General features: G+C 39.7%; 1 protein-coding gene across 2 annotated transcripts; it reads left to right on the forward strand.

Moving 5' to 3' along the window:
• Nucleotides 1–1,621: 1,621 nt before the first annotated feature.
• Nucleotides 1,622–8,701, forward strand: RP9 (RP9 pre-mRNA splicing factor; the record flags this gene model as incomplete). 2 transcript variants are annotated; one of them, XM_080340225.1, is made up of 7 exons in its annotated part: nucleotides 1,686–1,818; nucleotides 2,128–2,221; nucleotides 3,085–3,115; nucleotides 3,917–4,146; nucleotides 4,350–4,441; nucleotides 5,884–5,945; nucleotides 6,864–8,701. In XM_080340225.1, 4 exons carry the CDS (start codon nucleotides 3,921–3,923, stop codon nucleotides 7,090–7,092), a joined length of 609 nt encoding a protein of 202 aa, XP_080196351.1. In that variant the 3' UTR covers nucleotides 7,093–8,701. The 2 variants fall into 2 exon arrangements, with proteins under 2 accessions (XP_080196350.1, XP_080196351.1); XM_080340224.1 differs by lacking the exon at nucleotides 2,128–2,221 and having other exon boundaries at nucleotides 1,622–1,818; nucleotides 3,917–4,046.
• Between the last annotated feature and the right edge of the window lie 12,763 nt (nucleotides 8,702–21,464).

Genomic DNA, 21,464 nt, shown 5'->3' on the forward strand with positions numbered 1-21,464 from the left:
TTGAGGGTACCAGAGCACTGGAACAGGCTGCCCAGAGAGGTGGTGGAGTCCCCTTCTCTGGAGACATTCAAGACCCGCTCAGACACATTCGTGTGCGGTCTGCTCTGGGGGAACCTGCTTTAGCAGGTGGGTTGGACTAGATGATCTCCAGAGGTCCCTTCCAATTGCAACCACTCTGTGATTCTGTATTCTGGCCTCTGGCAAGCATGGCACAAGACTACCATGACGGGGACCCCCTCCTTGCACACCCAGCTGCTTTCCCCTGCTCCCAGATGCCCCTCAGCTGCATCCCTGACCATCCCTGAGGCCTCGGTGAGGGAGGCGACTCCCTCGCTGCCAGGCCTGCCCTGTGCTCAGCCGGCACAATCTCCCTGGGCCACCTGCCTCTTAACACCTCTTGGCCAACCTGCCGCCATATTGCCCCAGGGCCCACCTCAACCCCATTGCGGGCACCGAGGTGTTTTTTTTGTTTTGTTTTAATAACGATGTTTTGAGAGCACACCACTCCACATGTGATTTTTAATCCTTGGCAAAGCTTGGCGGGACAGCCCGGCTGCCTCACAGTGCCTCAGGCTGTGGAAGGGCTGAGCTGGGAGAGAGGGAGGAGTGGCTGACACGCCAGCAGGCTGTGCTGCCATCCAGTGAGACCTGGGCAGGCTGGAGAGTTGGGCGGGGAAAAATTTAATGAAATATAACAAGGGAAAGTGAAGAGTCTTGCATCTGGGTAGGAACAACCCCAGGTTCCAGTATAAGTTGGGGAAGGAGCTGTTAGAGAGCAGCGTAGGGGAAAGGGACCTGGGGGTCCTGGTGGGCAGCAGGATGACCATGAGCCAGCACTGTGCCCTTGTGGCCAGGAAGGCCAATGGCATCCTGGGGTGTATCAGAAGGGGGGTGATTAGTAGGTCGAGAGAGGTTCTCCTTCCCCTCTACTCTGCCCTGGTGAGACCACATCTGGAATATTATGTCCAGTTCTGGGCCCCTCAGTTCAAGAAGGACAGGGAACTGCTGGAGAGAGTCCAGCACAGAGCAAGAAAGGTGATTAAGGGAGCGGAGCATCTCCCTTATGAGGAAAGGCTGAGGGAGCTGGGTCTCTTTAGCTTGGAGGACACTGAGGGGTGACCTCATTCATGTCTACAAATATATAAAGGGTGAGTGTCATGAGGATGGAGCCAGGCTCTTCTCGGTGACATCCAATGGTAAGACACGGGGTAATGGGTTCAAACTGGAACACAAGAGGTTCCACTTAAATTTGAGAAGAAACTTCTTCTCAGTGAGGGTGACAGAGCACTGAACAGGCTGCCCAGGGAGGTTGTGGAGTCTCCTACTCTGGAGACATTCAAAACCCGCCTGGACACCTTCCTGTGTAGCCTCATCTAGGCGTTCCTGCTCCGGCAGGGGGATTGGACCGGATGATCTTTTGAGGTCCCTTCCAGCCCCTGACATTCCGTGATTCTCTAACCAGCCGCGGCCAGGGCGCGGGCGGAGGGGGCGCTGCCTGGCCGGGCCTGCAGAGGAAGTCCGGGAGGGGAAGTGAAACCGAAATGCGCAGCGTGGAGGGCGGGGAGAGCGGAGGGGCGTGCCCGCGGCCTCTCGGTCCGCCGCGGCTCTGCCCGCCGCGCCGATGTCCCACAGGGCGCCGAGGGGGCAGGAGGAAGAGGAGGGGGGCGCGGGGGAGGGAGCGGCGAGGGGCAGTCAGGCGCGGCCCAGGAGCCACCCGGAGTCCGCGGCGGGCGGCGGCAGGAGCCAGGACCGGCATGAGAGGAAACGGAAGCGGCAGGAGGCGCAGCAGCTCCAGAAGCTCCAGCACCTGGAGTCCTTGTAAGGAGCGCAGGAGGGGAGGCTGCCCGGGGCGCTGGAGGTCGCGCAGCCCCCGGGCCCCGCCGGCCGCTCCCCGCTCTGCCCCGCCGGCATTTGGGACGCGATTCCAGTGCAGGGTTGGGGGGCAGGGGGGGTGATTTGGTTTTTATTTTGTCCCTGGCCCCGCCGAAGGCCGGGGCTTGTTCCCTTCCCGCCGCGGCTGCTCCAGCCCCGTCACATTTGAAATATATGACCCGTTTTTACACATAAGTGCAGACATGCTTGGTGACTTTATTACGATTTCTTAGGGGGAAAATGCGTCTTTTCCAGGTTCCTAGGAGTCCGGGAGTTGCAGCATAGACGCAGAGGTTGTTCGGCTGGTTTTCACTAGAGTGGATTTAAATTAAAAAAAAAAGATTAAAAGGTTTGCCGTTTGCCTAATGACCCCATCAGTAGCCCACAGTACTGTGAAAGGTTTATGTTATTCCATTGAAAGGGGCTTTAATGGAATAAAAAGATCAGAAGGTTCACAAGAACATAACTTTTTCCTTTCCAAGTGAAAGTAAAAATGTTTGTTATGAAACATACCAAACAGCACACAAAAAGTTATTGATATAAAGACCATTTCATAGCATCTTGGCATTCAACTCCTAAGCACATGACCTTTCTTATTTGCTTTGCTCTATGTAGCACCTGCTTTCTGTTTGGATTTTAATAGATTTTATATCTACCATTAACTCCAGAGAAATGCTGCAGGAAAGATGATCCATAAGGTTCTGTCTTCAGGCTTAATAGAGAGAAGAAGATGAAGTTATTACTATATACTAGATTTGGCTGGCAAAGCTAGATATAGGGAATGGTCTGACTTGACATTTTCAGCTGAATGTGTGTATGATTCAGCAATGCTGGAGGGAAGAAATTCGTGTCAGGGAGATCTTGGGGAAGGGTGCTACAGAAAAAGATAATTGTGCATTTGTGGTAAGTTAAGCTGAACTGGATGTGCCACACATCTCTGTAAAGCAGTGCATTGAAAGTGGTTGTTCCCCCACAAGAATATGCATCTGAAGGATGGTTGCAAGAGATGAGTGTGATGACATGACACTGTCTCAGTCTGCTTGCATCCAGGTATCCGTGTTCCACTATAGCTCTTAGTGATAATTGGTTCAGTAAAATTTAAGGGGAAATGTGAGGTGAAGGTTTTAACTCTATACCATTGAAAGAGTGTATTTTCTCAATTTATTTGTCTGTGCTAAGCTTCAGAGTAATGATATTTCTATTGCTTTTCAGCTATGAGAAACCTCCGCCAGGGCTAATTAAGGTTGGTAAATGTAATACAGTCAAATTTTAGCATCACAAGGGATTTTCACACAAATTGTCTTTTAGCCATTTATCTTAAGTGTCTACATTGCCTATATAAATTACAGAGAGAAATAGGTGCTTCCAGGGGAAAACTCAGGCCTTCTTAGTTACAAGCCAACCTCTTTGACTTGGTGAATCTGGAGTGAAATGCCCAGAATCAGACACAATAATACCAGTTCTTTCCTCACCTCTTAGCATGCACAACTAATGCAGTATTTAATAGCATGGATAGTGGGGAGTCTTTTATGGTGAAGCAGATTTTCACTTTGAATGACATATTTTCAGGATTCTTCTCCATTGCTTTTGCTCAAGTAATAGTGTAAAAATACTTTCATAATGAGTATTGCTTTTGACAAATCTATATACTTAACCTGTAATCTAGTGCTTTTACCCTAAAAAATACTGCTCTGTGTTGTAAAGGTTGTTTTTGTTATGTCTTGTTAGCAGGAAAAGTAAAGTCTCTGCTTGTCTGTTAAGTTTTCATTTATATTATTTATTTGAATAAATTACTAAAATAGACGGGGAGTAATTGAATTAATAGGGCAATGTAGTTCAGGCTGGAAGATTCAAGGGTGAGGGAAAAAGAATATGACTTGGTACTGTTAAAAGGGTCAGGTATTTTGGATCCTTTATGTGTTACAAGAAAAAGAAATGTTACAGGGGAAATAGGTTCCATATTAAGTGAAGGCTTGTACACATGAAGTATTAATTTTTACAAAGTTATTAAAAAAATTATTATTGTCCTTCTCTTTTTCCATAGGAGAATGAAACAAAACCAGAAGACTGCATACCTGATGTACCAGGCAATGAAAGTGCACGAGAATTCCTGGCACATGCCCCAACAAAAGGGCTTTGGATGCCTTTGGGAAAAGAAGTCAAAGTCATGCAGTGTAAGGCTGAAAACATTGCAGATGTCATTGGACCTTCGTATAGCCATCCGTTTACTCTGGGGGAGGGCAGAATGTCTGGTGGACAGATGGCAAGTTCCAGGTAGTTTGGCATCATATTAATATAAAAGCAACCAGTACCTTGAAGGCTGCGTTCTATGGGTGTTATATTTATCAACATAATACTCGTATCTATTTATTTGTTTCAAGCAGTTTAAAATATTTTCCATAAATATACCTTTTTAAAAAATTTTTGTCTGATCTGACTAAGAGATGCAATTCACTGCTGCTGCTTTTTTTTTAAAGGTTGGAGGTGTAAACGTTATGGACACAGAACAGGAGATAAAGAATGCCCGTTCTTTATTAAAGGCAATCAGAAATTGGAACAATTTAGAGTAGTGAGTACAAATCCTGCAGTATCATTGCTTGTATTTTTTAATATTGATGATGCATAATCTTGCAAATGAAAAGTAGCCTGTTGGATGATGCTTTATTAAGGACTTTTCCTCTGTCTCTAGCATAATATAGATGCCGAAAATCTCCTAATAAAGAAAAAGCTACAGATGTGGTTGGATATTTGACTACTTTGCAGAAAAATCTACTCTTCAAGAGGAAAATTAGTAATTTTCACATTTAAATTGGAAATCTTCAAGAACCTGTTTCAACCATTATATTCAGTTTTTGTGATTAAAATCTCAACGTAACAAAAATTTTTAGTCAAGCTTGAGCTGCCCACATTACAGCTGCTTCAAGCCTTCTGCTCTCACTGTGAGCAACCACATCATGATGCCCGTTGTCTAGGTCTGTAATCCAGTCATTGTCTACAAGTCTGATCTCTTGCTACATGAGGCTACATCTCAGTTCTGCGCATCCTTTCTGCGTGACCTCTTTTAACTTTTGTGTTCCTCTGTATTGTTCACTTGTATTTCAAGCTCTCATCACTTTGTTTCTTATGTCCTCATTTCTGTCCTTGAGAAATGTAATCTGGACTCATTCTGATTGTATGCTACTGCAAGGAGTATTTTTAGCCCTCTCTGGTGACCAGATTGCCTCTATTCTCCATTTTCCCTCAGGCTTCTCTGTTGTATCAAACTCTTGCTGTGTGTCCAGGGCCCCTCATGGTGCATTCCCAACATCTTTCATTTGTTACTGACACTTTAATTCCCACTTCTGGTCAGCATCTGATATCTCCTCTCTGTTGAACTTGTTTGCTTAGTCTTCCAACAGAAATTATCACCCTGTCTTTTTGCTGCCTTCTTGCATGGCACAAATTCACCTTAAATATCCCCAGTGTTTATTTGTTATCTTCCATCACAACTACCTTTTGCTGCAATGCCTGTTTAATTTAAAAATAATGAATTTAAGAGCCAGCGATAGTAGTGCATAGCATGCTAGGACAACTCCAGCTTTATTATCCGCTTGTCTTATATTCCTTGCTCCTATGTTTGCATCTAAGTTTTTAAAATATGCTTTAAGGTCATAGCTCATTATTTTGAACCTCAATATTCCATCTGTGACTAGCTATTCCTATAGTACATGTACAGGGTTATCTTAGTTAACTGTGATTGGAGAGGGAGAGAGGTAGTGTACCTAAGGAGGGTCCCCTTCATTCATGATGTAACTAGATAAGCTTTTCCCAAAGGAAAAATAAAGTGCAGATTAACAGTGTTAAGTCTGCGAGTATACTTGTGAATTAAGAGCTTGCTAAGTGTATGTCTTCTTTTGATGAAAGCCTCTTGCATTGGGTTGCTTTGGTTTATTTTTTTTAGGAAATACAACGGTCAGTGATGATAAATACTTGTCTTTACCAACACTGGATTTTCTGTTTTCCACTTTAAAGGCACATGAAGATCCAATGTATGATATCATAAGGGAAAATAAACGTCATGAAAAAGAAATGAGGTAAGTGTGACTGTAGTAAACTGCATTTTCTATTCATTTTTCATTCTGCTAAACTGATACTAATGTATAGGTTAAATTTTGGTGTAAGTTACCCTTACCAACTTAGAACATTTCTGATGGCAGTTCATGTTGGCAGAGACTAATGGATTTCTGTTTTCTCAGTAATCATGCAATAGTACTTCCTACCTCTTTTATTGTATTAGCTTCAATATTTCTTCCCAAAACAAAGTCTGAAGAGGAGTTATATTCATTTGGTTTTGTTTCAGGCCTGAAAAAACAGGTTTGGGTTTGGTTTTTTTTTTTAAATTGGGTACATCAAAGTGCCATCAGTAGACACAACAGGGTGGATTTAGAAAATGAGTTCTAGGCACCTGATGTTATTCTTCATGTGAGGTCCTTATTCAATATATAAAGCAGCAGAGTTTTTTAATGCTTTCTTACTTGAACTGCATCAATGAGATAACTGAACAAACTATAGATGGCCCATAGAGTGGTACTGCTACTGCTGGGGAGGGTGCTGAAAGCAACAATAAAATAAGCAAATAGTTTGTCCCCATTTGCCAGTAATCCGTGAAAGTTCAAAGGAAAAGTGCCTATCAAAAATACCTCTGCATCTAAAGCAGAATCCCCTCCATCAACTTCACCAACATCTCTTTATCAGCAGGGCAATGAATGTCATAATACCATAATCTGAATATGCATCTGTGTATGGGGAAGCATAGAACTTCTTGCGGTGGTCTTTATCAGTCTGTGAAAACTGCAATGGGGACGTAATTCAGAAAAAGAGGAAGTGTCCCCTGTCCCTTTGCATGCAGCTTCAATTTCTCAAGCTAGGAAGGAAACAGGTGAAAACTAGAATGAATTATTACAGGTAGAGGAGAGCTGGAAAGGATTCTTATTCACATTTTTTAAACTCAGGATACAGCAACTGAAGCGGCTCCTGGAAGACTCTACCTCAGAAGATGATGATAGCAGTGATGACAGTGATGAGGATGATGAAGGTGGCAGCAGCTCCACTTCCTCAGAATGTAGAGATAAACACAAGAAAAAAAAGAGGAAGAAGGAAAAGAAAAAGAAAGAAAAGAAGAAAAAGAAAAAGAGAAAGCGTAAATCATCTAAATCTAATGAGAAGTCAGAATCTGACTGACAGGAGTCACCTGCTGCACGCTTATTGACCTCTACTTGTGAACTGATCAAAAGGAGGAAGAAACCACCAGAAAGGGCTTTAATAAACTCAGAACATACAGATGGTTACATATAACATCCTACACTGGCTGTGCTCTTCTGCCTCTTTGCAGTGCTGCAGCTAGAAAGAAAAGAGGTGCAGTCAATGATAATCAACCATATCTTTACACTGTAAAACATGTGCTGAGGCTCATCCATCGTGGTCACATTGGGCCTCTGAGTTGCCACATGTGACTCTTGGCAGAACACAATGATTACCAAGATAGCACCAACAAATCTGCAGAGTTCAGCAGACTGTCCATTGAAGTGTCTTTTCTCCATGAAGTTATTTTATTATATACAAAGCCTCATTGTAACAGGACTGCAGTTTGTACCATGCAGAGCACTGAGAGTTCACTTGCAGTGCTTACACTAAGCAGGTTGTATTGTATTGTTGTTCTCTACATGCTGCCTATATGCTGAAGTTCAGTGTACTTATCCTAGTACTGGCAGCTAGGGAAATAAAGAGCATTACTGAAAGTGAAAGCATCAATCAAGGGGATTTACTTTAAGACAAAACTGCAGCATCAGCAAGACTTGGGGTTTTTTTGTGTAGAAAAATTGCATCATCATCACCATTAATACACACAGTTCTGCAGCACCTGAAGTGTTCTCCAGACCCTAGGAGTGAGATCTAAGTGTAATGATGTCAGATGTTCAACTTTACTGTAAAGAGGTAGTGGTTTCTGTTATCTAAAAAGTGGGTTTTCGTGTTAGAAATGAAAAATATTTAATTTCTACATACACTTTGGTATCAGTTGTTTTGATACATTTGAGATTGTTGTTGGCTTTGGCTTTGTTTTTTTTTCCTTTTAAAAAGGCCTGGCAAAATAAATTCCAACTTATTTTTTATGTTCAGTATAATTATTTTATGTAGCAATACTTTATGAATCATCCCCCGAGAATATAAATGTTGAAGGCTTCCAAATTCTTTTTAACTATATACACATAAGCTACAGAACAGTAGTAAAGAACTTGTAAGCAGAAAGAAGGGAATGTTTTGGGTACTTGACTTTGTGGACTCACCACACTTTTCTTTTGCATAATCTTGCAGGCAACTAGAAAGATTGAGATAGCTATAAAATGCCATAGAGTAAGCATTTCTTTGAAACCTTAAGGTACAGTGGTACAAATCTGTGATTTGAGGACTTAGATTATATATGTCAGTGCTTTGCAAAAGGAGAAAAAAAGAATAGATTTGCTTTGAAAGTGCTGGGAAGGACTTGTGTAAAACTTAATCTCTGTGCTTGTGCTTACATTGAGGTAAAAAAAACGACAAAGCCCCAAACATGATAAAGCTCTAACATTAGTAGAGCAAACATTAACCATGAAATCAAGGAACCATAGACTAAAATGCATTTAAGATTTTTTTTTTTCCCCCTGAGAGCTTTGGAAAAGAAGACAGAGAAAAGTATATGTTAAAATGTATTTTCTCCCTCCTACTAGTCTTAAGAGTTTTTTAGTAAAAATAAAACCACATTCCTTGCCAATCGTTCATAATACATTCTGGGTAAAAACAAAGTAGTCAACACCTACATAAAAAGATTCTTTAATGTATTCACAGAGCCTGATCATGGAGTTGTATTTTGTCCTTCAGATTATTTAGCACATCTCCTTGTGATGGGATTTACTGGTTACTGCTGATAGTTCCTTGTATCAGCATCATCAACAAATTCAAAGCTCCTGACTCTTTCACCAGAAAGAGTTAACAGGTGAAGTAGTACAAGTAAATGTATAGTGGACTGGTTCTCCATAGTCCCACATGTGTGTTCATAGCATTGGTGATTGTTGGACAGATGCTAGAAGCCACAGCAAGTTTTCACCTGATGCATTCCAAGAGAATTCTTACTCAAGTTTGTCTGGAGCAGAGCTAACCTAAAGATAACTTCAGTTACTTCAGCTTTTGTCATTTAAGAGTCTTCTGAAGTTTAATAAAAACAAATTCAGTTTTTCCTTAATCTGTCATCCCACTCCATGTTAATGGGTCCTTCCCATTTTACCTACCAGGACTTTATATTTGAACAATCAAGAAAAATACCATAAAATACAATTTCTAACTTACCTCAAATGTAACTTAAAAATGTGTTTTGAGAGAGCACATCACTGTTCTGTGATAAAAATTCTAGTAGGTCTATACTGAAGCTCGTAAAAGTTGAGCCAGCTTCAAAATTAAAGCTAACAGTTTCAACAGAGTAAGATTCTAGTAGTGCTGACTGACAGCCAGTGCTCAAGTGCTGAGAAACACAATTTCATCATTTAGCATGTTAAGCATCGCCAAAGCAATTACTCCAGGTCAGGGGTGTCAAATTCATTTTCAGCAGGGGCCACATCAGCCTCATGGTTGCCTTCAAAGGGCCAAATGTAGTTCAGTACTGTATAAGTGTAACTACTCATACATTTATACAGTCCTAAAATTACATTTGGCCTTTTGAAGGCAACTGTGAGGCTCCCTTCTTTAGGTCTTTCAGAAATATGCAAAGTAGAAAGAAATACCAACACTCATTTGTATTAACAGAAAACTATTCTATGTAGAATTAAATCCAGAAAGCAGGATAGAAAGCTAGTCTTGACTGACTGATTAGCCTTATTTTTTAGGTTTTAACCAGACTATTTAATGTTTTTGCTAAACTAACCAAAGTTGTTTTTTCTAGTGACCCTTTAATTTGTAGACGTGTATTTCACTTTGAAAGTTCTGTTGAAGCCTGACTGGAAGCAATAGCGTAATTGTATAGTCCCATGAATCTAAGTGTAAAATGCAGCTAAAATATATTTCATAGGCAATGCAGTTTCATAAGTCTTCAGCTCCCAGATCTGATTATCTTAATACTCCAAACCATTCTTGTCAGAAATAATATTTCAGCAAAAATACTGACATCTGTCTTATTTCTTTGGCCAATAAAGTACTTGGGCTTTATAGTCTTGTTGACTGAGATGGCTGATGGCAGTGAGCCAGTCAGGGGAATATGAGGACTCTTTTTTAAAGAGTGCATTTGGTTTTCCCTGGTATGCCTATGCATGCAATGAGTGGAGGTTTTTTTGCCATTGGCTCCTGTCTTCCATTGCTTGATTTTAATACAAAGACCTGTAATTAGTCTTTTCCAACATAAGGCAGAAAACCAGACATTGTAAAAGGGAAAGCTTTATGCCACTCAGGTGCTACCAAGCTGAAAACAAAAATGTAGCATTAAAAGCTGGCAAGCCAACATAACCCACTGGCACCGCTTCAGTGATTACAGCACACCCAGTTTGCAACAGAGGTTTTAGTTAGCTACAAATAATGATTTAAAAATTCCAAGTCACAGACAGTAAGTCTGTCCAAACCTCCCAGTATGGCAGTCTCTGAGGCCTCTTAAGGTTTGTTACTGGTGTGCCAAGCAGCAAATAGATTCTTCAGCAGCTCTACAGTAGATGCTGCGGGAAACATGAAAACTTCAAAGACAATACAGTACTGCTACAGTTACAAGTTCACAATACTGCCATCACTGCAGTTAATCACTGAGCCATCTAGCTTCAGTGGTAACAGACATTGACACATATGTGCCTCTGTACAATTAAAATCTCAAATATCACTGTGGCTAGTTACCTGGCTGAGTAAAAAGAGCATGGACTTTAATTCATAGGCTTTTAAAACACAGTTCGTATTTCAGCACCTTTCTGAAGCATGGCTATTTTACCCACTGGAAAGTTAAATATAGATGTAAGCCAGTTGACTTAAGATGCAGTCCACAAATCATCTGTGCTGCTGAGTGACAAAGAAGCCAAATAGACTATTTAGCTTTAAGGTCACAGGACTAGTACTGTCAGAGCAGAGTACATCACATATAACAACATCTAAGTAGTATTTCTGGAGCAGTGGAAGATCCATGCATACTACTTAAGGCATTGGTATGGATCCATATCATGGGCACACTACAAGATTAAGTAATTGGTTTAAAATAGCATTTGTTTTCAGACAAAGAGCTGTCTAAACACTCCTACTCCCTCACATATGCTTGGGAGATAAGACAGCATCACCAGGCCCTGAATTGCTGCTTCTGGGTAGGAAGCACTGACTAGTCCAAGACCTGTGAAAGGATGATGAGCATGATCTTGGGAGTACCCATGAAATATTACCCATTCCCTAAAATAAGAGTGCCAACTGCAAGGTCATGAATGTTCATTTATCAGACAAACGGTTAAGTCTGTCAGCAGAAATGGCTTAGTATTCAATCCCAAAGCTACACTGAAGTTCAGGGGAAAATAAGTCAATCCTTACCCAAGAGATCTCAGTTACAGCTGAGGATTACTCTTAGGTCATCACTTGTAGTCTTCAGATTAAGATATTTGACCACTCGTAATTCCCAATCAGAATAAAGTCTATCCCCCTTTAAGAGCCACATATTCCTATATTAGATATCCAAGAGCAGCAGTCCTGTATGTTCTAGAGTATTAAAGAGCACTGTGCTTGTAGTAATTCTGTCCCTCTTTTTATTCTTTGAGGTTCTGATCAGAGAGAGGTTTTGTTCAGCACAAGAGCCAAGTAAGAATTTATATTCCATATTTTCTTGCAGTGCTTAGGGTAGAGTGGCATCACCGTGTTAATGTGCATCCTTTACATTAACAGCTTGGTATAAAAGTTATAATTACAGGAGCTCTTTAATAAGTAAGCAAGTGCTATTAAAATAATAGAAAGATCAATGATCACTTGGGTAGGGAAACCTCAACACGCCTCACTGAGGGAAAACAGGATAACCTTACAGGTCAAGCTAGAAACAGGCACAAAACTTGAATGCAGTTACAGGAAACACTACTTTTATCCATGTAGGTTACTCTAGGGCATAGACAGAATAAGAACATCAGGAGAGGAGGCAAAAGTCCTGTCTGCTCACCCATCCCTTACTAAAGAAAAATTTGTGTTTTGTTTTGTTTTTTTTTTTAAATATAGTGTCCCTATCTTTTTCACTCACACTAGCACTTTACTTGGGAACATCCAAGAATGGCAGTAGCATGTTTATTCTTCTCACATGGTGATACTAGCTTTTGTAGACATGAAAAAGATCACACATTTTTGAGCCATCCACCTCATCTAGATCAGTCTATTTCCATTATTCATAAGATAGCTCAGAAACCTAGTTTTATCATCTTAGTTTTATAAACAGACTTTTCTGTAGTGACTTGCCAAGGTCAGTATAAACTGTAATAGAAGTCATCAATAGGAAGTCACAGAACAGGGCACAGCACTTATAAAAAGTTTTGTTTCACTTTCAGAGTCCATCTTTCCAGCTCAGAGTCTGCATTGAGGACTCAGAAGTCTCCATGGAAAAATAAGGGGAGGAAGGGGAAGCATCACATCAACTCAGTGCTTTAGTTTTAGTCCTCAGTCATGCATATGAAGAGATTAATATCTGAGGAACTACCTTGGAATTTCATGTAAATTCTTGACTTGATACAGCTTTAACTATATTCCTATACACTTTGGCAAAAATAAATCCAGCCAAAAATCCAGCTGATGGAAGGGAATCTTGTACCTATGTCCACATCATACAGACAAACTGACTATCAGATATGATGAACTTGACAGGCCTCAGAATCCTGCAGAATTTAAGAACAGGGCAGCACTAAATTGTATACCATAATAGTATCGATGCATACACATCCATATCATTAGCTTTTTTGCTTCCATGAATAGATGGAATACAAGAAGTCTCAAGGTGCAATTCTATTAAATTTATTATTTAAATAGTGAATGTGCTAATGTAAAAGTGTGATTTTAGTGTTAAATATTTCATTGCATTTCAACAGTGTCCTCAGTCTTTACAGTGTTAGTTCTTACCCTTTAAGAGTGCACAGCAATTTACAAAATATACAAGAGAATAGTAACTGAGTTTTGGATCTATGCAAAACTGATACTTTTTCCCCCTCCTGCCCCAATATTTAGTTATCTTCTCTTATAGATGGACTTTCTTGTTCCACGCCCTAAAAAAAAAAAAATTAAAAAATTAAGGTAGGCAGTCTCCCTCCAAATAGCATATGGCAACTTGCTTCTAAAGAAAGACTAGACAACAGTGACTGCCTTTTTCTATTGCAGGAGAGGACACAGCTGGTTGATATTAGAACTTCATACTCAACTTCCCAGCAAGGATAAATTCCACAGGAATGGTGTTGAACTGCAGAATGTCCCAGTATAAGATAAACAAGTGTTCCATATGAAACTCAGCATATTGTCACTGTGCTCTTGAAACTACATTGTTGAATGTATCCAAGAAACATTTCTGGGGCAAATATAAGGATTTTGGGATTTTGAAAGGTCTTCTGTACTCATGTACTTCATGACTGAATATTCAAGTTTCCTACGCGATATTGTTCTTTTCCAGAAGAAACTCTGATCTTGTAGTTAATTTCTTGTATGTACTGGCCCTTTTCAATTTACAAACTTTTCAGACTCTCCCACAAATACACAAAAGCATATTTGTTATTGAACCTACTTAATGTTATTTTCCCCTCCATTGTTTTCCCCCTCTTCTTCCAAAGTAGAAAGAAGGTCCTACTCCATAAATTTGAAGTTCTTAATTATCTATATGTGTGTTGTATCAAATTACAGTATTTCAGCTGCGGCAGAGCAGTAGCTTAAAGAACAGTATGTAGTGATACACTGCAAAGTGACAAAAGACCCAACATTTTTAAAAGTTGGTAGAACAATCTGAAGAGCAACTAGACTCAAGTAGTGGGTTTTAGCATGTGGGTTTGGGTTTTTTTTTCCCTCCCCCCCATCTTTTCCCTTAAATAAAGGGAAAGAGCCTAACCTGGTCAATCCTACAATGGTATTCATAGCAAGGTAAGCATTCAAAGTCTGGCTTGCTTTTTCCTCATCCACATACACAGCATTTGCTATTATTTCACAAGCTATCCAATATCCTTGCAGTTCAAACCAAGAGCTATTACTTCCAAAGATAGTAAATAAAACTACTTGTAAGAATCACTTTTGTAGCTTGTCACTGTATACCAACCTTTGTGTACACTGCTTTTAGGCATCTCCCACGCTTCTTCCATCTCACATCTTGTGTCTCTGCATTTTGAAGGTGGCTTGCCTATTCTTCTCTTCTTCGGTTTAACCAGAGGTGGGCACCCTAAATAGTAAGATACAAATGATGTTATTTTTCCAAATCAGTCTTGAAGCAAATTTAAGCTTGCCTTTCCCCTACTGCTTTGTAGTGTTCCTCTTTCTCCCTTCCCACTGTGTGCCCATTTTAATGGCAGATAAAACTGACACTACGTAAGTCAACTGACAGCCTTGTAGATCAACAATATTCAGTCACTGTCTAACTATAATTCTGGACACACTGTTTTTGCTCATAACTTGGATAAGTGTTAATGTGCAAAAAACCTCAAAGAAACAACTCAGTGAGAGTTGGCTAATTCTATTCTAGTTCCCTTTTCAAATGTTCAAGACTAGTTGATAGCTGTCCAAGTCACCCAACTCACCCATTGTCTTGAAAAAAACCTCAGTTCTTCAGACTTGTTAACTTACATATCTCAGGTACACAGTTCAAAAAGTCAATTTTAGCATATGGTATTACTGCTAAAGCAATATATATTGTTTAGCCATATGTTCTTACTTGAAGGGCACTTAAATTTAAGATCAATTTGAAGAAACCAGTCCTAAGATAAGTGACATTTCAAAAAGGATGTAATTTTACTAGCACTTCTGAGGCATCCATTGGCATGAACAGCACTCAGAAGAAACAGATTCCTGCTTCCTAATACTGAACGTGATAGCTTCTTTAAACTACATCAGCTGGAGAAATCGGGAGAGAAAACAGGCAGTAACATGTAGGTCAAACATCCTCAGTATTCTGTACCATCTATGACTTAAGAGAGATAGAAGGGACATGCTGAAATTTAAAGGTAAAATTATTTTAGAAGTATTTTGTTATTGTCATGAATTGCTGTAAGGAACTACGAAAGAGGGTGCTAAAGTGTTTTCAACTTTAATGGAGCAGGCTAGCATAAAAAAAACACCACACACAACATTTTTAAGAAGTCTGTGGACAGAAAGGGTAGAGAGCCTCCAACGCAAGAGGCACATCCCAAACCCCAACATGCTAAAGCAGAAAAGCAATGCAGAGAGAACTCTAATAAATACACTCTAAAGAATAGTCTACTGGGCTGATGATGCAGGAAACCTGATGAATATTATCACTGAACTGAAGAGAAGCAAGTCACTCTGTTCGGAAGATAACTCCATTACTTGATATACTGATCATGTGATACTTGAAAGCACATGACCCGGGAGAGTAGTAATACTCAGACTACAACAAATTCTGTTGTTGTTTTAACAGCAGTTACACTAAGAGACACCCTTGAAGACTATCTATAACAGAGCTGAACTCCAAGTAGACCTTTACTGTAAAGGAAAAAAAAAAAAAACCAACTTCCTGCTTCAGGAGGAAAGAAAAATATGTGGAAACTATCTACCCTTTGCTTTATTAGAATAACTTTGATTTGTTCATCTTAACCACACCAAGATGATTTGCATTCAGATGTCCTTTAGCAGTAGCAGGGCAACTGTTGGTCCATGCTAGTCTCTCTGAACATTTGCCTATGTAGCTATCACATGTGACTTCTGATATGTTCTGCTTATGAAGATTAGGAACTACCACTACATATGCATGCAAGAGAAGCATTATCCAGGCAAAGAATTAATACTATAATTTATAGCAACAGCAATTCTGCACAAATAAAGGCTTTGCTTAGCCACAAAGCATTTGATGCTTTGATTTCCCAGAGTACCTTTACAAAAGAAATAGCTATTATGGATCCTCAGACACCCTCTGGGATGTTTGAGAAGGGTTTATATAGACCCTGAGGTGTACTGACTGACCAGCATTTCATCAATATCAAAGCAATGAGAATTAGTTTTCATTATCTTCAAATCTTATCCAAATAACATAAGCTTTCTGGTTTGTATCATATCCTTTAGAATGTTCCTTAAGAATGGAAAGACATTGAGGAAATAAGTTGTACCTTGTTCTTTGCTCTTGGCTAGAGGTGAGAGACTACCATGTGTTTGGCTGGTAAATTTGGGTTTAGCACCACTTCTAATCCAATACTCTTCAGGTAGTATGCCCATGTTCTCCCTTAACAGCCTTCCTAATTTAAAAAAAAAAAAAGTTGATTTAAGGCCATTATTTAATTTTTATAATGATAATATACTGTTTGATCCATAAGTCAGAATGGAAAGCTAGCTACTGAATCAAATTGAAAGAGTCTATTAAAATAAAAACGTGGTTTTCTGGAGACCACACTTGACAAATATTTACAAGCTGCCTCAAGGCTGCAAATTTTGTATAAAGAAAACAACATTTAAGAACACTAAGCTGGTTATTAGAAGTAGATCACCCAGTTTTAGATGCCTTTCACAACACAAGACCATGCTAAAGAGCAACCACCACCTGAAGTACCCACATAACCAGTTATGATCCCTGACTGATAACTCTTTACTCTCTGTTCAAATTAATCCAATTTCTACCAATATCTACCTTTGATTAAATAAAAGGTTATTTTCCAAATATAATACAACTTCACACTGATTTTATGAAAACACAGCAAAACTTCTGTTGCTAACAGCAAGAGACCATCAGCTACAATTAAAAAAATCTAATGGTTTGACTCTTCTTCTGTAGAGAAATTACACAGAGTATGGCCACCAGATTAACTTCATCCTGTTTAATCCATCTAACATGAGTCTCTGATAGGAGAGACAATGTTTATAAAAATTTAAACGCTGAGTTTCCAAGACGCTATTAAACAATGGTGAATGTATAGTTCAAATGGCCTGAAGCTTTTCAAATGAAAAAATTACCACTAATGTCAAAAAGATAAGTATAAATGAGAGTTTCTACAGGATTCTCCGCATGAGGATTCTGCATCTTCACAACCAGCAATAGGTAAAAAAATTACAGCAACTCCCTCTGCCTTAAAAATATTCTGCAGTACTTCTGACTCTAGGCCAAACCTGAAGCTACAACATTCTCCAATCTTCCCAATGGTTCAAACTACAATTTGCAACTGCAATTAAGTGTTCTTTGTGTGTTCTATTAAGCAGCACTTTGTTCTCAGCAATTCCCTTACCTCCCAAGAACTTCTGTAGCATTCGCTGGTGTTCAAGTCCTTCTCTTTTTGCCATAGGCCTCTTTCTTCCATAATACCCATAGTCACTGTATACAACTTCATCTTTTTCTTTCTCCTTTGTCTTATAAACTACACCAATGTTTTCACGAAGCCCACACCTAGTTTTTGTTTTCTCTTGAGCAGGCCAGCTAATTAATTGAGCTGGTATAGCATTTTTAGGTGGTTTCCAAAGTACCCTGTGGCCAACTGGGTAGAAACTTCCTTTACTAGGTGTCAAGATTCCATATGGAGTAGCTTCCTGAAATAAATATTCTGTTTCATCCGTGTCATCCTCCTCCTCCTCCTCCTCCTCCTCATCCTCTCCATCTTCATCCTCCTCTTCTCCCCTCACAGAGTATTCTTCAGAGTCCTCAACTTCTGACAAACTCTTAGCTGCTTTTTTCTTGAGAGAACTGACTTTATTCTGACTAGAAGATCTAGGCAGGGCTCCCAGCTTTCTACCTTTACCAGAAGCTTGTTTCTTCTTTGTAGTTGGAGAGTTTTTGACATTTTGGTCATTCAAGCTGTTCATCTGCTCCCTTCCTAGCACTTCATCTTCATTAAGGGACCCACCACTTTTAATTTTCTCTTTCTCCAAGCCCTCTGTATTTTTCTGGAAAGTATACATGCTTTTCTGAAGCACATAGTCAGGAACAAAATAAGACACTGGGGCATTATCAATTGATGAGCCTTCCTCTCTAGAGGACATGTCATCAGAAGAAAGACTGAGTACACTTCGACGTTTCCTTTGTGGCAAACAAACATCATAATTGTAGCTTGTGTCCATACAACTCAGCCAATCATTAGAGGGAATGTACTTCTCAATTGATTCGTCACACCAAACACTTTTATCCATTTGACTGTCATTCATCGCACTGTGGCTTAGATTCATCTTCTTCTGCTGAAAACTCAAGTCACTTATTACCTCCATACTAGATGGAAGTAGTCCTGCTTGTTGCATAGAGCTGGGCTCTTCTTGAGAAGTCTTTGAGCCTGCAGATTTTTTAGAGCTAGACTTCTTAGCTCCTGCCACTGGTTGATCTATGCTAACAGTTCTTGCCAACTCGGCGATTTGCACTGCCATGGTTTCACCTGGGGGCGATTTTGCCCTTTGACTTGTATTCACCTGCTTTTCTGCATCCAGTTTCACTTCATTATTTTGGACCTCTCTTTCTTGCACAGTTTCAATACCCTGTTTTGAGGAGAGAACAGCTTTTCTCTCATCTAAGGAAGCTGCTGGCACCATTTTCTCCCCTTCACGAGGGCCATATATCATTCCTTCACATGAGCTAACAGAAAATAAGTCACGCTGCACTACATTCTCTGGGACTGGTTTACCACTTGCCACATCATACAATGGGATAGTTTCTTTAAAGGACTTCCACAGTTGAATAGCTGGAGAGCCATTTCCATATTCTATCCTCACTTCTTCCTTCTCAAAGGCATAGCTTCCAGTAGGAAGATTTCTATACTGTGTAGAGCTGGAAGGGCTCTTGTTATGAAACTCTCTGTCTACTCCAGTGGAAGATCCAGGTGAATCTTGTTTCTCTGAAGTACTTTCAGTCTCTGTACCTATACCAGAAGAAACACAGGCCATATTTCCTGCATCACAACCTTTCGTTTCAGTACGGATATCTTGATGCTTTTTATGCTTGTTTTCAGGCTGCCTAGGATCAGTCTGTGTTTCTTTTGTCTCCATTTTTTTCCCAGAGGTACTATAGTGTCTAAATCTTGTTGCATGATAAAACATAGGGGAAGGTGGAGGAGCATTAAAATAATGCCTTCTGTTAACTCTTGCATGCATTGGATGCTGTGGAACAAGAAATCCAGGGTACTCATGCAGTGCAACAGAATAAAATGGAAAATATGGATTTCCACTTCGAAAGCCTACACATTGGGGATATAAAAAAAAAAAGTCAAAACAAATATCTTCTTTCTGAAATAAGTAATTCTGATTAATACTTGTTTGCATACACAAAGACAGCTACAAGGTCAGACACATAAGTAAAATACTCCACTTGTCAACACTTAGAAGCAAGTTTAGTGCAAAACCCCAGAGAAAGTTCTTTGATATGGAACAACTTGTCTGGGCAGCTACACTTTAACCAGAACTTAATTCTGTTCCTTAGAATGTACACAATTAGCTTTCCGTACTATTTTGCTGTTTTATAGACTATGCTATATCATTGTCTTTTGAAAAAGACAGCTCCAGATAGAAGCTCAGAGGTATACTGTTTACAAAGTGTATTTAACAACATTGTTTCTGTGCAGACTTTTAAGTTTATATTTATCCATACCTAAAACATGCACATGCATATATGGAACTTGTATATACACACATATTAGTTAGGCATGTTCTAGACCTCTCTCTCTGTAGGATAACCATTACATAATATTTTGCTTAGTTCCCATTCTCCGGAAACAGATACGTTCTAGCATACAAACTACACACTTAACTAACCCATCATCAACCAGATCTTTGACAACTAAAACATTACTTTAACCCTACCAGAAACTCACAAGAAGCTTGTTTACACAGATACACATTTGTTCCTTCCAGTCTAACAGTAATTTACTAAGCAAAGCTACCACAGTCCACTCTCATTTACCTTACCTGGAGCAGGTACACAGTACGGACTATATGCATGACTGGGGTACCATGGATTTGAAAAAGGCTGTTGTACTGTTGGCTGTGCATAAAAAAAGGGTCTTGAGTGGTTTGTGGAATATGATTTACTTTCTGAAGTTGAGGCAGTATTCATTTTTAATTTTTTTGACACTGAAAGAGAAATGATCAGTATTAACCACTTGAAAAAAATATCTGAGACCTAATGATTTTTATGCTCCATCAGAATTCAACAGACATTCCTGTCCCAGCCCAATGAAACCATGTCATTCCAGAATACTATCTTCTAAAGTGAAAGTAGGAAACTGACATGACTATCAAAGATTTTAGTTCTCCTTTGCTTTTCTATGAAGCTCTCAATATTCATACTTCAAGCTAATCTTACAACACATTTTATAGCCACAGGACCAGTAACGTTAATGTAGTCTTATATGCACACATCCATATAAGTGGTATTCTAGCCAATTAAAAACTAGCCTTCAGTCAATTAGCCTTGAGCAAGAGACCTGGGGAAAAACAAAAGCTTCACACAAACAGAAGTTCAGTGCTTCATGAAGAAAACACTTATTAATGCCAACACATGTATTTGAGATCATAATAAGAGCTCTCTTAATTCAGGATTTTTACTTTATAATATGCTTTAGAACAATAACAGCTAACATAATGAACTAAATATTTCAGTGACAACATACTTCCTGTGCTTAAATTAAATGATAGGTAACAAAAGCATTCAAAGCCTACTAAATTCACAAGACAGAACTTCCTCCCACACTTACATATTTCATCAACTAACACAGTAAGCCAAGCCCAGCCCATTCCAACCCATGGAAGTGATACAACCCTGCCATATACAGCTTATAAGCAAGAATAAAAGAAATCAGAGAACACAGAAGACCAAGTGGCTATACACACACACAAATAAAGCAGCTCAACTTCAAAGTCAGAGGATGAAAAAAGAAAATAAAAATAAAAATTCAAGACCTGTTACAAACTAGCACACAGTTCAGCCTACAACACCAGGAAGCTTTCAGGACCACTGCAGTTCTCTTCAGTTTCCATCTAGAAAGGCCAGCCCAGTTCTTGTAAGCACCAAAAAGCCTACAGACCCTACTCACTCTCTTAGGTCAAAGGTCCAAGAATTAACTTTGACCTTTAAGAGACAGTAACGTAGGGAAGAATACACAAGAAAAGCCCTACAAAAACTAAACTACTCCTGCCCCATTAAAGCCCCCCAAAACTAAGGTCCATGCTGCTGCTCACAGCCCACCAAGAAACTAACCAAATCCTCAGCTCACTCTCTTTATGGCAGGCAGCTGCGCCTTGTCCACTCCCCCTTCCACCTGAGGCTCATTTAACAGTGATGTGGAGGCCTTTTTCCATCAATGTGTGGGAGGGGGAATCAAAACATGAGGATAGGAATAGCAGTAAAAGCCTTCAGCTGGTGTATGGAAAGCTACTAGTCTCTTCTTGCAGATATTTAAGCTGCATCCTGAAACAAATCCAATATTTCCCTTTTGTAA

The sequence above is a fragment of the Nesoenas mayeri genome (genome assembly GCF_963082525.1).
Source record: "Nesoenas mayeri genome assembly, chromosome: 2".
Taxonomy (NCBI): Eukaryota; Metazoa; Chordata; class Aves; order Columbiformes; family Columbidae; genus Nesoenas; species Nesoenas mayeri.